Source organism: Bufo gargarizans, chromosome 6 (assembly GCF_014858855.1).
Source record: "Bufo gargarizans isolate SCDJY-AF-19 chromosome 6, ASM1485885v1, whole genome shotgun sequence".
Classification (NCBI taxonomy): Eukaryota; Metazoa; Chordata; class Amphibia; order Anura; family Bufonidae; genus Bufo; species Bufo gargarizans.
In genome coordinates this window covers 132,785,088-132,799,201 of record NC_058085.1, presented here as the reverse complement: position 1 = coordinate 132,799,201, position 14,114 = coordinate 132,785,088, and the positions used below count along the sequence as shown (strand labels likewise).

General features: G+C 41.1%; 1 protein-coding gene across 2 annotated transcripts in view; it reads left to right on the top strand.

The window, feature by feature from the left end:
* The window catches only part of MPP2 (MAGUK p55 scaffold protein 2), a 36,182-nt gene that overhangs the window by 10,364 nt on the left and 11,704 nt on the right, over positions 1 to 14,114 (top strand). For both annotated transcript variants that reach the window (XM_044298083.1, XM_044298084.1), the window contains exons 2-8: positions 517 to 619; positions 9,076 to 9,164; positions 9,544 to 9,696; positions 10,677 to 10,826; positions 10,930 to 11,157; positions 11,764 to 11,895; positions 12,912 to 13,017. In XM_044298083.1, the coding sequence (XP_044154018.1) occupies positions 583 to 619; positions 9,076 to 9,164; positions 9,544 to 9,696; positions 10,677 to 10,826; positions 10,930 to 11,157; positions 11,764 to 11,895; positions 12,912 to 13,017 (895 nt within the window). In that variant the 5' untranslated portion in view covers positions 517 to 582. The remainder of the gene's footprint in view (positions 1 to 516; positions 620 to 9,075; positions 9,165 to 9,543; positions 9,697 to 10,676; positions 10,827 to 10,929; positions 11,158 to 11,763; positions 11,896 to 12,911; positions 13,018 to 14,114) is intronic.

Genomic DNA, 14,114 nt, shown 5'->3' with positions numbered 1-14,114 from the left:
GTGTAATACACAGATGTTCCCAGTTCCTCCAGGCCATGTATTGTAATGCACCTTAGCTAAATGCATTAGAAGAGGTTTGAGCTGTAATACCACAGTCTATGGATTAGGGTTGACTTGTTCTCTACAAACCCTTTAAAGGTACCTGTTGGCCGAACACATATTCAGCTATCTCTCTCAGCTCCCCCATACACATACATGCTTGTTTTTGCTTCCTACCTCTGACAGAAACTTCTCTCCTGGGAGAACAAAAGGATTGGGCATACTAAGAGGTAGTCCGCGAGGCACTGCAGAGGAGAGCTGGTGTGCAAGGCTTCATGGGATATTTAGTGGCCACTAAATGAGTCCTGGGATAGGGGAATGTGTTCTTTTGGTCGCTTTTTCTTTTTTTGCTATTCAGGAAACCTCTTTAATTCTCAGACCCATAATATTCCGTGGACCCAGCTGCCACTACATTGTTATCCAATCTAAAGTATTAAATGTCTCAATAAATATGTCAAATATTTTCTTTACTCCTAGGAGTCTCCTGTGATATTCTCCCAAGATATAGTCTGGCCCTTGTTTTCAATATCTATTGAGGTCTCAATGCCTGTCGCTGTCCCATCCATCAACTCTGACTCTGGTAAGTTACAGACACAAATAATTATTTGTGGCAGGCGCAGCACTATGAAGTGCCTTTTGCGCTGTGGCATTAGAAGGATTCTGATATCTCTGACTTTTAGTCTAACCAGACTGTCTATTACTCTGTAATTCCTCTAGCGCCGTTCTATGGAAACAGTAGGTTTAAAGAGCACACCAAATGCTTGAAATAACTTCTTTATTAACTTCAACTTTTCTTCATATAACACTGCCGCCTCCGCAGCAGATAGTCCATGTACAAAACACTTGTTAAAAAGGTATCATAAAATGGCGGTATGTATAAGATGGTGGTTCAACTGTTCAATCTTGTCATTCAACATAAAATGTTGGATATATTTCTCTCTTGAGTATCTGTACTCTCACTTTAAGTTATTTAAGCACTTTATGATCCCTCTGAGAGGTATATCTGAGGTCTAATAGTTCACTTGCTGAATTTGGTCACAATTTGCAGTATGCAGTTAGCATGCAGTAACTATTTGCAGATTGGTTGAGTATGATCTGGTATGGTTGTATGCAATTTGGATTGCAATATGGATTTTGAATTTAGATTGTGAACTTTGTAGTTTGCAATTGGTGGAAGTGTAAGTAAACACACATATAACTGGTTCAGTATACAGTTCTAATCACTATATTAACAGTAGGAACATTATATAACTGTTTTAAATACCTATTTTGTCCTGTTTGCTTCCATAAAACACAGCTCTCAGTGGAGTTTATGTCTGTTCAGCTTCTCTCTTCTGGTGTCATGATTCTAGCAGCTCCTGCTAGGGGGAATTCCCACACAAGCTGTGTGTGAGGCTGGCTGTGATTGGTTAAAACTCCTGGGTTGTGTGAGGCTGGCTAGGATTGGGCAAGACTCCTGCTTAGCAACAACAGTTTAACTCTATGTTTTCTGTTGAGTCTGCTGTGTCATTGAACTTACCTCACATTCATATAATGAATCTTAAGGCATATTATCTTTTCTGCTTCTGTGAACACAATATATATAACAGGTTTTTATGACATCCATACATGAAGTCACTGTAAATAACTTTGCTTTTGTCTTTAACACACAAACATAGGAACTGTATTAAGGTTATTGGCAGGTCTAGTTGTATAAACATATAAGCTATGTTAGCAACCTAGGACAGGTCTTAGCTGGCCAGCTACAGTATTCAAATTGGCAAGAGATTCTGACAGGGACATGGTGGCCTGATCACAGCCTCAATAAAAAAAAAATTATAATCAGTGTCAGATATACTGTATGCGGAAGGATTTATATGACCATTTACTAAATCAAATTGTGTCACTAATTAGAGATGAGTGAATTTTTTAAATTTGATTCTGAACCAATTCACCGATGTGATTTCAATCAAGTCCGAATATATACTACCCAAATCAAAAGAACTCTGATTGCCTGGAAAAGTCTCATGGGGAAATTTATTAAAACTAGCTTACAGGAAAACTGGCTTAGTTGCCCATAGCAACCAATCAGATTTCACCTTTCATTTTTCAGAGCTCCTTTAGAAAATGAAAGTGGAATCTGATTAGTTGCTATGGTCAACTAAGCCAGTTTTCCTTTCTACATATTCTTTTGAGTCAAATCAAACTAAATTCCGATTTTTTTTTAGGATTAGAAATGTTAGAAAAACTCAGGTTCGAATTTCCAAATTTTCCAATTGATTATATTTCCAAAAAGGCTGTAAAAATAGTTGCTCCCTATTATTTTAAATTTTTCTGGTTGTCCCACGACTGAATATTTACAGAGAACAAATAATGCTCCTGTATGTCACTCCTTGGTGTTCTTTTGACTTCTACCTAATGTGGCTTCTAGTGCACATTGACCAGCCTGAACCATAGCAGGAATCACTCCGCTGCCCATGTATAAAGGGATACAGACAGTCTCACTGTGCAGGGGCGGGCTGACCATAGACCTTACAGGGAAATTTCCCAGTGGGCCGCTACCCAGGGGGGCCACCAAAGCCCTCCTCTCTGCTGCCTGCACTCAGTTATCTGGCCAGCACAGCACATGCCCTCCTGAATTCAACAAGTGTGACCCGAATCTCACCATCTAAGCCCCATGCTCCATATCTTCATTAGAGATAACTGGAGAAAGACAGAAAATGGCAGCTATAGATGGCCACAAAAGAGAGAAAGATTTTGGGGCAGAATATTGTGCTGCCCTGTGGTATATAGTTCTGATGGGATATTATTTTGTGTTATGGTATTGCTGACCCCACATATTTGTGTTGTCCTCCCTTCTGTCAATTTTGACACGCCTACAATATGGGGCCACTTTTAGGGTTTTTTTTCAGGACTATTTTAAGTTCCCTGTACACCTCTGAGCAAGTGTGACCGCCAGCACTGGATACATTACATGTACATTCTGAGAAGGAAAAAAAGAGAGAGAAAAAAATGTATTAAGGGTACTTTCACACTTTTCCGGTTTTGAGTTCCGTCCTAGGGGCTCTATACCGGAAAATAACTGATCAGTTTTATCCTAATGCATTCTGAATGGAGAGAAATCCGTTCAGGATGCATTAGGATGTCTTCAGTTCAGTCACTGTACGTCTTTTGGATGAAGAAACCAGATGCAGACCTTTAAAAAATGTGAAAAAGATAAATACCGGATCCATTTTTCCGGATGACAATCCGGTATTGCAATGCATTTGTGAGATGGATCCGCATCCGGATCCGTCTACAAATGGTATCTGTTTGCATACAGATTGATGGAACTGCCTGCCAGAATCCAACAACGCAAGTGTGAAAGTACCCTGAGGCCTTCAATAATACAGAAATGGATCCGCAAAAAACTAATGACATACGGAAACCATTCCTAAATACGGATGCGGACAACATACTGAATGTTGTCCGCACATTTTATTCACCCATAGGAATGAATGGATCTGCATCTATTCCGCAAAATGCGAAACGGATGCGGAAACAATTATACGGTCGTGTGAATGTACCCTTAAATGGAGTTTATCATCTAAGGTATTTATGGCATATCCACCAAATAGTGGAAAACAAAGCAGAATGGAGAGATAACCACATCTCCTACTACTCCCCACATCTCTTCCTATTACCACTACCGCTTTCTTTAACTTCTCCTGATGCTCCATATACATATAATCTCTCCCTACCTCCTTCTATAACTACATATAACATCTCCCACACAAACACAGGGAGAAGTACAAACTCCACACAGTTGTTGTCCTTGGTCGGATTCAAACCTAGGACCGGAGTACTGCAAGGCATCAGTGCTAACCACTGAGCCACCGTGCTGCCCCTATATCTCCTCCATTTACTCCATATAACCTCTCTCTATATCACCTCCTATTACTCAATATATCACCTCCCATATCTCCTCCTATTACTCAATATAACCTCTCCCTATATCTGCTCATATTACTCCATCAAACCTCTCTCTATATCTCCTCTTATTACTCCACATAACCTCTCTCCATATCTCCTCTTATTACGCCATATAACCTCTTCCTATATCTCCCCCTATTCCTCCATATAACACCTCCCATATCGCCTCCTATTACTCCATATAACCTCTCTCTATATCTCCTCCTATTACTTCATATAACCTCCCCCTATATCTCCTCCTATTACTTCATATAACCTCTCCCTATATCTCCTCCTATTACTCCATATAACCTCTTCTTATATATACTCCTATTACTGCATATAACCTCTCCCTATATGTCCTCCTATTACTCCATATAACCTCTTCTTATATATACTCATATTACTGCATATAACCTCTCCCTATATGTCCTCCTATTACTCCATATAACCTCCCCTTTATCTCCTCCTATTACTCCATATAACCTCTCCCTATATCTGCTCATATTACTCCATCAAACCTCTCTCTATATCTCCTCTTATTACTCCACATAACCTCTCTCCATATCTCCTCTTATTATGCCATATAACCTCTTCCTATATCTCCCCCTATTCCTCCATATAACACCTCCCATATCGCCTCCTATTACTCCATATAACCTCTCTCTATATCTCCTCTTATTACTCCACATAACCTCTCTCAATATCTCCTCTTATTACTCCATATAACCTCTTCCTATATCTACTCCTATTACTCCATATAACCTCTCCCTATATCTCCTCCTATTACTTCATATAACCTCTCCCTATATCTCCTCCTATTACTCCATATAACCTCTCCCTATATCTCCTCCTATTACTCCATATAACCTCTTCTTATATATACTCATATTACTGCATATAACCTCTCCCTATATGTCCTCCTATTACTCCATATAACCTCCCCTTTATCTCCTCCTATTATTCCATATAACCTCTCCCTATATGTCCTCCTATTACTCCATCAAACCTCTCTCTATATCGCCTCTTATTACTCCACATAACCTCTCTCCATATCTCCTCTTATTACTCCATATAACCTCCCCTATATCTCCTCCTATTATTCTATATAACCTCTCCCTATATCTCCTCCTATTACTCCATATAACCTCTCCCTATATCTCATCCTATTACTCCATATAACCTCTCCATATATCTCCTCCTATTACTCCAGAAAACCTCTCTCTATATCTCCTCCTATTACTCCATATAACCTCTTCCTATATCTCCTCTTATTACTCCATATAACCTCTCCCTATATCTCCTCCTATTACTCCATATAACCTCTACCTATAGCTCCCCTATTACTCCATATAACCTCTCCCTATATCTCCTCCTATTACTCCATATATCCTCTCCCTATATCTCCTGCTATATCTATATATCTATCTATCTATGTAATCTATCTTAGGGTGACCACTTTTGTAACCCCCAAAAGGAGGATACCATATCCAGGAAAGTGGGTGACAATTCAACAAGTAGAATAGAGACCGTAATCTATATAATAGCATCAGAGAGGATGTACGAGAGGAGAAAACTACAACTCCCAGCATGTAGGCCAATTCAGAGAGGGAATAAAGAGGAGAGGACTACAACTTTCAAGGTGACATCCTTTCAGGTCCTTACCGCTTCTCCTCTCCACTAAACTCTGGTCTTGCAGTGATCACATGACGGTGATGTCATCACATGTCCTTTAGCTCATGCAGTGCAGTAGGTTATAGTGCCCCCCACTTTAAAATTCCAGACATTTTTGGTAATTTATATAATTTATATAAAAATACATAATTTAAATCTGTCTATCTATCTATCTATCTATCTATCTATCTATCTATCTTTACATCATGTTAGACATCACTTTCTTATTTCATATAGCATTCTACGCCCGACGTCACTGCTTGTCTCCTTTGTTTTTCTTTCTTCCCTGTCTTTCCTGCCTTCTGTGTGAATGTCACTTTGTGCGGCATGGTTGTGTGACACCCCCCTCCTTCCACGGGAGGTGGAGACAAATCCTCTCGTACATTAATACATTTGCCCTATTTAATTGTTGCTTTTGCTATCTGGATTATGGCATTTTACAACCTCACGATGTGATTCGCATCCTGAAGCCGAGCAGATGGAGCTTTAGAATAACCCTCCGGTATCATTAGTCCACATTGTATTGTTATGTGACGGCTTTATGCTCCTAGTGTAGTAGGAGCTGCTATGTATAGTAATGCTGATACTACAGCAACTATAATCATTGATATTATAGTCACATAATATATAATTGATGCAAAAAAAAGAATGATATGGCTGTTGGGTGGTGAAAGGGTTAATCATCGCAGCATCCAGGCTGGTACCCATCCTGTGTAATCCTCCAGTTGCTATGGAAACTAGAGAGCGATGTTCAAAGCGCCAAGCCTTAAAGGGGTCTTACAGTAATCCAATAGCAAGCAGTGGGTTCTGCAAACACTGATGCAGAAAACCCACTTCATTGCCCCCTCCCTTCCAGCACATAGTATTTGCACCTTTTGGCCCCGGCCAACCATTATGCTACATGCGTTTTGCCCTATGTTTTTTCTGGTTAAGCAGTCCTATACCCTATGTAAAATACACAAAATGGTAGTATAGGGATGCAATGGTTTCTATGGCCACTGCTACCCATGTCTCCCTTGGTCATTATCCTGCTCTTGTCAACCTCAGCATCTGGCCCTAATTCATTCAGACTGATGTGGCGGTGACATGGAGAGAAGGGAAGGGATGGACGAATAAAAGAGTTAGAACAGGAATGGAATAGGGAGGGAGCAGTGAGGAGTATCGAAAGGGGAAACTGTAGAAGAAAAGCCTGATAGGAACGAAACACTACAACCAGTTGGTCTAAGCTGTAGTTGGTGTCGGCTATGGAGTCTACAGAAGAGACTATTTCACAAAACGAAGGTAACTTCTCCACATACTTTCTACATACTATCACTTGGCTGACATCATCATCCTCAGCTCTCCACCGCATTACCTTATAACAATTCTCTACACTTTACACTATACATACAACCCTCAAGTTTCTTCATCATCCACCTCATGACCTCCCAGAAATCTTCTATCGCCTATTGCTGCTGGCATTACTTATTGTCTATTTCTTCTCTATGTTTATTCTCGGTCTTAAAGAGGTTCTGTCACCAGGATCAACCCTATTAAAGCAGGCATACTGGCTTGTAGGACTCATCATGCTGATTAAAACCAAAACTTTCTTTTGTCTGTATGCTAAACAGCTAGAGAGAAGTCTATGTTTTTATTCATATGCAAATGAGACGTTTGAGCACCAGGAGGTGGGGGTGAATCTGTTGAGCATTGCTTTGTAACACCCCCTGTGCTCTGCACACCCCCACCTCCCCTTTATTGACAGGGCTAAACATCAGCATGCTGAGGGCAGAGCTGTATCCTAGCATCTACATATCACATCCTCTATGTACTATAGCTTTAACACACTGAGATATGCTTAGAAAGCTAAATTATATATTACTGCTTTAGGTCTCCTGCACACAAACCCGTCTCCTGCACACAAACCCGTGTGATGCCCGTTGCCGTATTGCGGACCGCATTTGCGGATACTCAATACACGCTCGCCGTTCAGTCGGCTTTCCGCATCATGGATGCGGACCCATTTACTTTAATGGGTCCGCAAATCTGGAGATGCGGAATGGTGCGGAACGGAAGCACTACGGAGTGCTTCCGTGGGGTTTCGTCCCATACTTCCATTCTTCAAAAAGATAGAACATGTCCTATCTAATTGCAGAAGGGGCGGATCCCGGACCCCATTAAAGTGAATGGGTCCATGATCCACTGCGGCTGCCCCACGGTAGGTGTTCGTGCATTGCAGCCCGTAATTTGCGGGCCGCCTCACGGCCACAGGGCGCACACGTTCAGGCCAAGGAGGCCTTATTCACAGACACAATATATAATTATAAAGACACCAGTAATATGTGTTAACTTATAAGCATAGAAAAACACGTGTCTCTATATTGTAATGTTATAGCTTTGCGGTAAGTGTATGCTTTTGCATGTAGAGATCCCAGGAGAGACTTTTTTTTCTGTTATTTTTTTCTCTCTCCTTTAACCCATAATAAAAGGCTGTACTATAATAAATAATATGTAATTATATAATAACAATAAAAGGCTTTATTATATTGAGAATAGTGTTTTTGTTTTGCTTAGAAACCTGAAAACGATATATGATTATAAAGAAACCAGCAATATGTATTAGCTTTTTAAGCCTAAAAACATTATTCTCAATATGATAAAGATATAGACTTTTATTATGGCTTAAACGTGGAAGAAAAAAAATATCTAAAAGGAAAAGAAATGGAAGTTTTTCCGAGGATTCAAACCTGGGATCTCTACGTGCAAAATCATACACTTATCACCAAGCTATAGCATTACCACATAGAAATGTATGTTTTTTTTATGCTTATAAGCTAACACATATTACTTATAATCATATATTGTGCTTGTGAATAAAGCAGTAATATTGTTAGCTTTCTGAGCAAACCTCAGTATGATGAAGCTGTAGTACATAGAGTATATGATATGTAAATGCTAGGACACAGCTCTGTGTAGAGCACTGGGGTGTTACAAAGCAGTGCTCAAAGTTTTCATAGGAGGAGATATAGGGAGAGGTTATACCTCCTGGTGCTCGAATCTCTCATTTGAAATGAATAAAAATGCAGATTTCTCTGCTGCTGTTTAGCGTACAGACAAAAAAAAAAAGGCATTGTTTTAATCAGCATGATGTGCCCTACCAGCCAATATGTCTGGTTTGATAGGGTTGATCCTGGTGATAGAGCCTCTTTAAGAATCTCATTGCTTTTAGTACAGACTTCATGTATCCGCCATTAATATATTTCTCTCTCATGAGAACCAGAATGATTTTGAAATTTGTGTTTCCAATGTCTTAAAATAATTCTGTGAGGCAAAGAAATGTCCCTATTTATCTGTGCTATCAATGCTTATGTTGTGTCTCATCACTTTAGGGTTCTTCTCTGTGGTTACTTTTCATAATGTGTCTTGAGATGTTCTATTTCTCATCCCTTACAGCTATGCAGCAAGTCATGCAACCATTTGATCTCCCTCCATCCTCTGATCTGGACCTAATCTTCCTTAAAGGCATCATGGAGAGCCCAGTGGTAATTCTTATCTTTCACAAAATCATGCAAAATAAAAACCCTAAGCAGGCGAAAACTGAAATGGCGCCCCCCTTTCCTAATGTCAATTGCTTAACCTAACCCCTTCCCTTCGGTCTATGACCCTTTGGCTGCCCCCTCTTTCCTCTACCTGGTGCTTTCTGAGGCGATCGCCTCACCTGGCCACATTGGTGGTGCACCCCTTAACCCTAAGTGGCAGATAAGGTTGATGGTATTTTCCAGTTTTACAGAAACACATCTTCTACAGCTTTCTGATATATATTGTATTAGCATCATCATTTTCAAGATCTTTGAGGTTGAGTGTGGGGAATTGAAAATATTCTTGTTTCAGGTTGATATAAACATCCACTCTTTACTACAGGCTCATGAGCGTATGGAAGAGACAAGATTGGAAGCTGTGAGGGAGAACAACCTGCAGCTGGTACAGGAGATACTCCAGGATATGGCTGGAGTGAGGGACCCAAGTGGAGCAGCTGCTGAGTTGCAGAAGATCCTTCAAGAACCTCATTTCCAGGTGGCATATAGGGTTGAATGTAACATGATTTATTTTCCTTTAAAGGTGTTGTCTCATCATAGACAATGGGGACATATCGCTAGGACATGCTCCCATTGTCTTATAAGTACAGGTCTCACCGCTGAAACCCGCACCTATATCAAGAATGGAGCCCCGCAAGATGGTGGCTGGAGGACTCCGGTCTGGCCACCACCAAGCGGGCTCCCCATAGAAGTGAATGGGAGCGCACCACGCATGACCGGCCACTGCTTCCATTAACTTCTATGGGCTCGACGAAAATAGCCAAGCTAGAGGAGCCCCACAGCAAAGATAATAATGTGCCTCCCAATACCATTGATGATATAATTGTCTTATTTTTGTATCCCTCTCCTGAACTTGAACCATTTCTTCATCTTAGGGTAGGTCATTAATATCAGAACGCTGGGGGTGATGGGTGTTGGACCTCCAACCATCGGATATTGATGACCCATCCTAAGGAAAGGTCATCAATAGTAAAAGCCCGGACAACCCCTTTAAGCAGGTTGTAGCTAAGTGGCTAAGACATAAGGCTGGGCACTTTTTCTCCAAGGGTGCAGCCACACAGTCAGGTTTCTGCATGCAATTTTGGAAGCCAAAACCAGGAATGAATTTGAAAAAGAGTCCTATCTGTCCTTTATATTTCTTTCCTTTTATAATCCTCTCCTAATTTGGCAGCTGCCTGGTCTTGCACCATAGTATGCATTCCTTTAGGGGTTCAAGCGCTTCTTTTTAGCACTCAAGCTGCTTCTTGAAGGATCATTGCATGATTTATTCCTACAAGTGAGACTGTAGGACTATGCCAGTAGCCTACAGAAAAGGAAGGACAGGCTTCAAATATGGGTCTTTTCGTGATAGGGGTTAATGAAAAATTAGACTGTGAAAAAGTTATCTCTTTTCCAACAGGATGATTTGGGACTTTAACATAATATCATTTTCATTTTATCGGTTTTCTTCCTCTTTAGTCTCTTTTGCAAACTCATGACTCTGTGGCATCCAAAAATTATGAGACCCCTCCTCCTAGTCCAGTCATGGATCCCACTCTGAGCAACCAGCCAGTTCCGCCTGATGCTGTGCGTATGGTGGGAGTAAGAAAGAATGCAGGAGAACATTTGGTAAATTGGAAAGCAAAGCTGCCAGGGTATTTCCAATTATTATTACCATGCATTGTGCTTGTGTTCTTGCGTTGTCACTTTTGTTGTTGTCTCCTGTTACCAGGGAGTGACTTTCCGTGTGGAAGGCGGTGAACTTGTGATTGCCAGGATCTTGCATGGTGGCGTGATTGACCAACAGGGTCTTCTACATGTGGGTGATGTCATCAGAGAGGTGAATGGTCGGGAAGTGGGGAGTGACCCACAGGCCCTACAAGAAATGCTTCGGGAAGCCAGTGGGAGTGTGGTGTTAAAAATTCTTCCAAGCTACCAAGAGCAACACCCTCTACGCCAGGTACCAAAAAGAAGAAATTCATTATATTACTACAGTACATTAAAGAGGTTTGGTACTGCAGGTCAGCCCATTTTACGTTAAGGGGTTTCCAGGACTTAAGCATTGATGGCTTATGTGTACAATAGTCCAAGAATGTATGCTAGGTGGAAATCCAACATAGAACATCTAAGGATCGGTATGATCAAGGGGCTGGAACATCGTGGCCCTTCCATTGTTTAACTGGGCACATTGACTTGCCTATATGTGCATCTGTACCTTATATTGCAAATCAGTCCAGTGATCCCCAACCAGTGCTTGTCCTGCAAAACTATAACTATAGCTGACAGAGCATGCTGGGAGTTGTAGTTTTCCAAATCTGGAGAGCCACGGGTTGGAGATCACTGGTCCTTCCTAGGTAAATTCCAATCAAAAAAGCTATCTAAGGTTTAAAATTAAGGATGTGATTTTTATTTTATTTTATTATACTGCAACCATTTTATACTACCACTGTAATGCCCATTAGCTGTGTCTGGCATTACAGCTTGGCTCCATTTAGAATTTTATAGATAGGTGTCATCTCAACAGAGGTAAGTAGTACAAAATAACGCATCGTTGATCTTTTTGTAGGTATTTGTAAAATGTCACTTCAGCTATGACCCCTCTAATGACAGCCTGATTCCATGTAAAGAAGCAGGTTTGGCTTTTCAAGCAGGAGACCTGCTGCAGATCGTCAATCAGGAAGATCCCAACTGGTGGCAGGTGAGACGTGTGAGACATATTTATCTATGGTTTTCCTTGCTCAAATGTGAACATCACTTTAAATTTGCAATGTACACTATAACAATATAGATACATATTGGCATGCAAACTGAATACATAAAGTTCTCCAACAGGGCCAGATACCAGTTCTGTTCTCTAAGCCCTGAATATACTCCATGCTAAAATCTGGTTGCCATATACTGATCTTAGGGATTGCAGTTAAAGTCAGTAAAGAGTTATCACTTGCCACATTTTTGTAAGGTCATTTTATAAACATGGGATGTGCCCTTACAATCTCTTCATTATGAACAATTCCTTTTTTGAGAGACATTGGGGGGGGGGGGGTTGTTTCCCAACACAGGATGATCACTCACAGGATGACTCATGAAACTCTTTGTTGTATCTTGGCAGCAAGTGTTTCATTTCCCTACAGTGCCACCACTGGAGAAATGAAGTATTTTACATTGTGCACTAAGGGTCCTCCAGAATGATACACAGTTTTCCAAGTTGCACTCCCTTAGGGCTCATGCACACAAACACATTTTCTTTCCTTGTCTGTTCAGTTTTATTCGTGTACCGTATGCGGAACCATTCATTTGAATTGGTCCACAATAAACAGAAGTTACTCCATGTGCATTCAGTTTCCGTATTTCCTTATGTCCGTTCCGCAAAAAAAGAAAACATGTCCTATTATTGTTCGCATTACGGACAAGGATGGTACTGTTCTATTAGGGGCCAGCTGTTTCGTTCCACAAAATACGGAATGCACACAGACATCATCTGTATTGTTTGCGGATCCGTGTTTTGCGGACCACAAAATACATACGGTTGTGTGCATGAGCCCTTATAGTGTATTTGATAATGTTTTTTCTAAATAACATAACACCTTTAACCCTAAGAAGCTGTGGTCCTCAAGCTCAGCGCCAAATTGTATCACAGGATTTATTAGTATAACTACACATATCTGTATATCATCTTCACTCATACATATATTTTTTCTTGTTTCTCTCCTTCAGGCATGCCTAGTGAAGGGAGGAACTGCTGGACTCATTCCTAGCCAGTTACTGGAGGAGAAGAGAAAAGCTTTTGTTAAAAGAGATGGAGAGCTAGGCCCAAATTCCAGTGAGTAGCATATTGCTGATGTGTCACTTTAATTCCAATAGTGTAATTAAGGGAGCTGTATGAAAAGGAATCTGCTTGTTTTCCCTATACAAGGCCACTCTTGTCTATGGGTTGTGTCTGGTATTTCAGCTACACTGACGAGCAAAAGGGTAACAATGTTTTGAACTTTTGACTTTCAGGCTCCATATCTCTACATCCACCACAGCTTTGAACGTGAGACTACCATAATTTTATAGACAATCATCTTGGCTATCTCATACATAAATTAGACTTGCAACTTTGTAGCATATGATTAGTTGTGCAGATTCTTGTCATGTAACTGCATTGTCACTGTTTTGCTCCTGGTGGTGGAACAATCTTTTTCTTCTTGTATACTACAAATTACAACCTGTTTATACATAATAGTGTGATGACCGGGCCACAGGGGTGTAGTAAGTGTTATGGTGGTGGTGTGCCGAATGGGTGCAGTAGTGTCACAGTCCCTCCTGTGAGAGGTGAGAAGATCACCTGCACGTGAGGCTATCTGACAGGTCTCTCTGTTCTCTATGTATGTTGTTGTTTGGCAGGATCTCACCTCTCCTCAGGTGCCACTTGTTATCAGTGATGAGGCTCTATTTAGATCCGCCTCACACTGCTGACCAGGTGGTTGATCGTTTCTGCTTGGAGTTGCTAGAGCTTGTTTGTCTTGGATCTCCTGCTTCCCCATACATCTCTAAGCTAAGCACTTGTTGCATTCGCTGTTTCTTATTATCTGGTGTGTGTTGTTTCTCGGCCTCAGGGAGATGCAGGTTCCTTCATTCTGGAAGGAACCAGCTGTCTCATCCCCTGCTACCTATCCTAGGGCTTGTCAGTTTTTGCAGGGCTTTAGGTATCCGATGTATGAGTATTTCCATCATCAGGATGTGCTCATACTGGCAGGAGTTAGGGAAAGGCCAAGGGATTACTAGGAGTTCACCATCCCTCTTGCTTAGCTTTTGAGGCCTAGATTGTTGTCTATTCAATGTGGTGTGTATTTGGTGTTTTCCCTTCCCCTGTGACAAGTAGTTAATTTGCTCACGGTTAGCAGAGCCTCCCTGGGCCGGCAGTGCAGTGGAGGG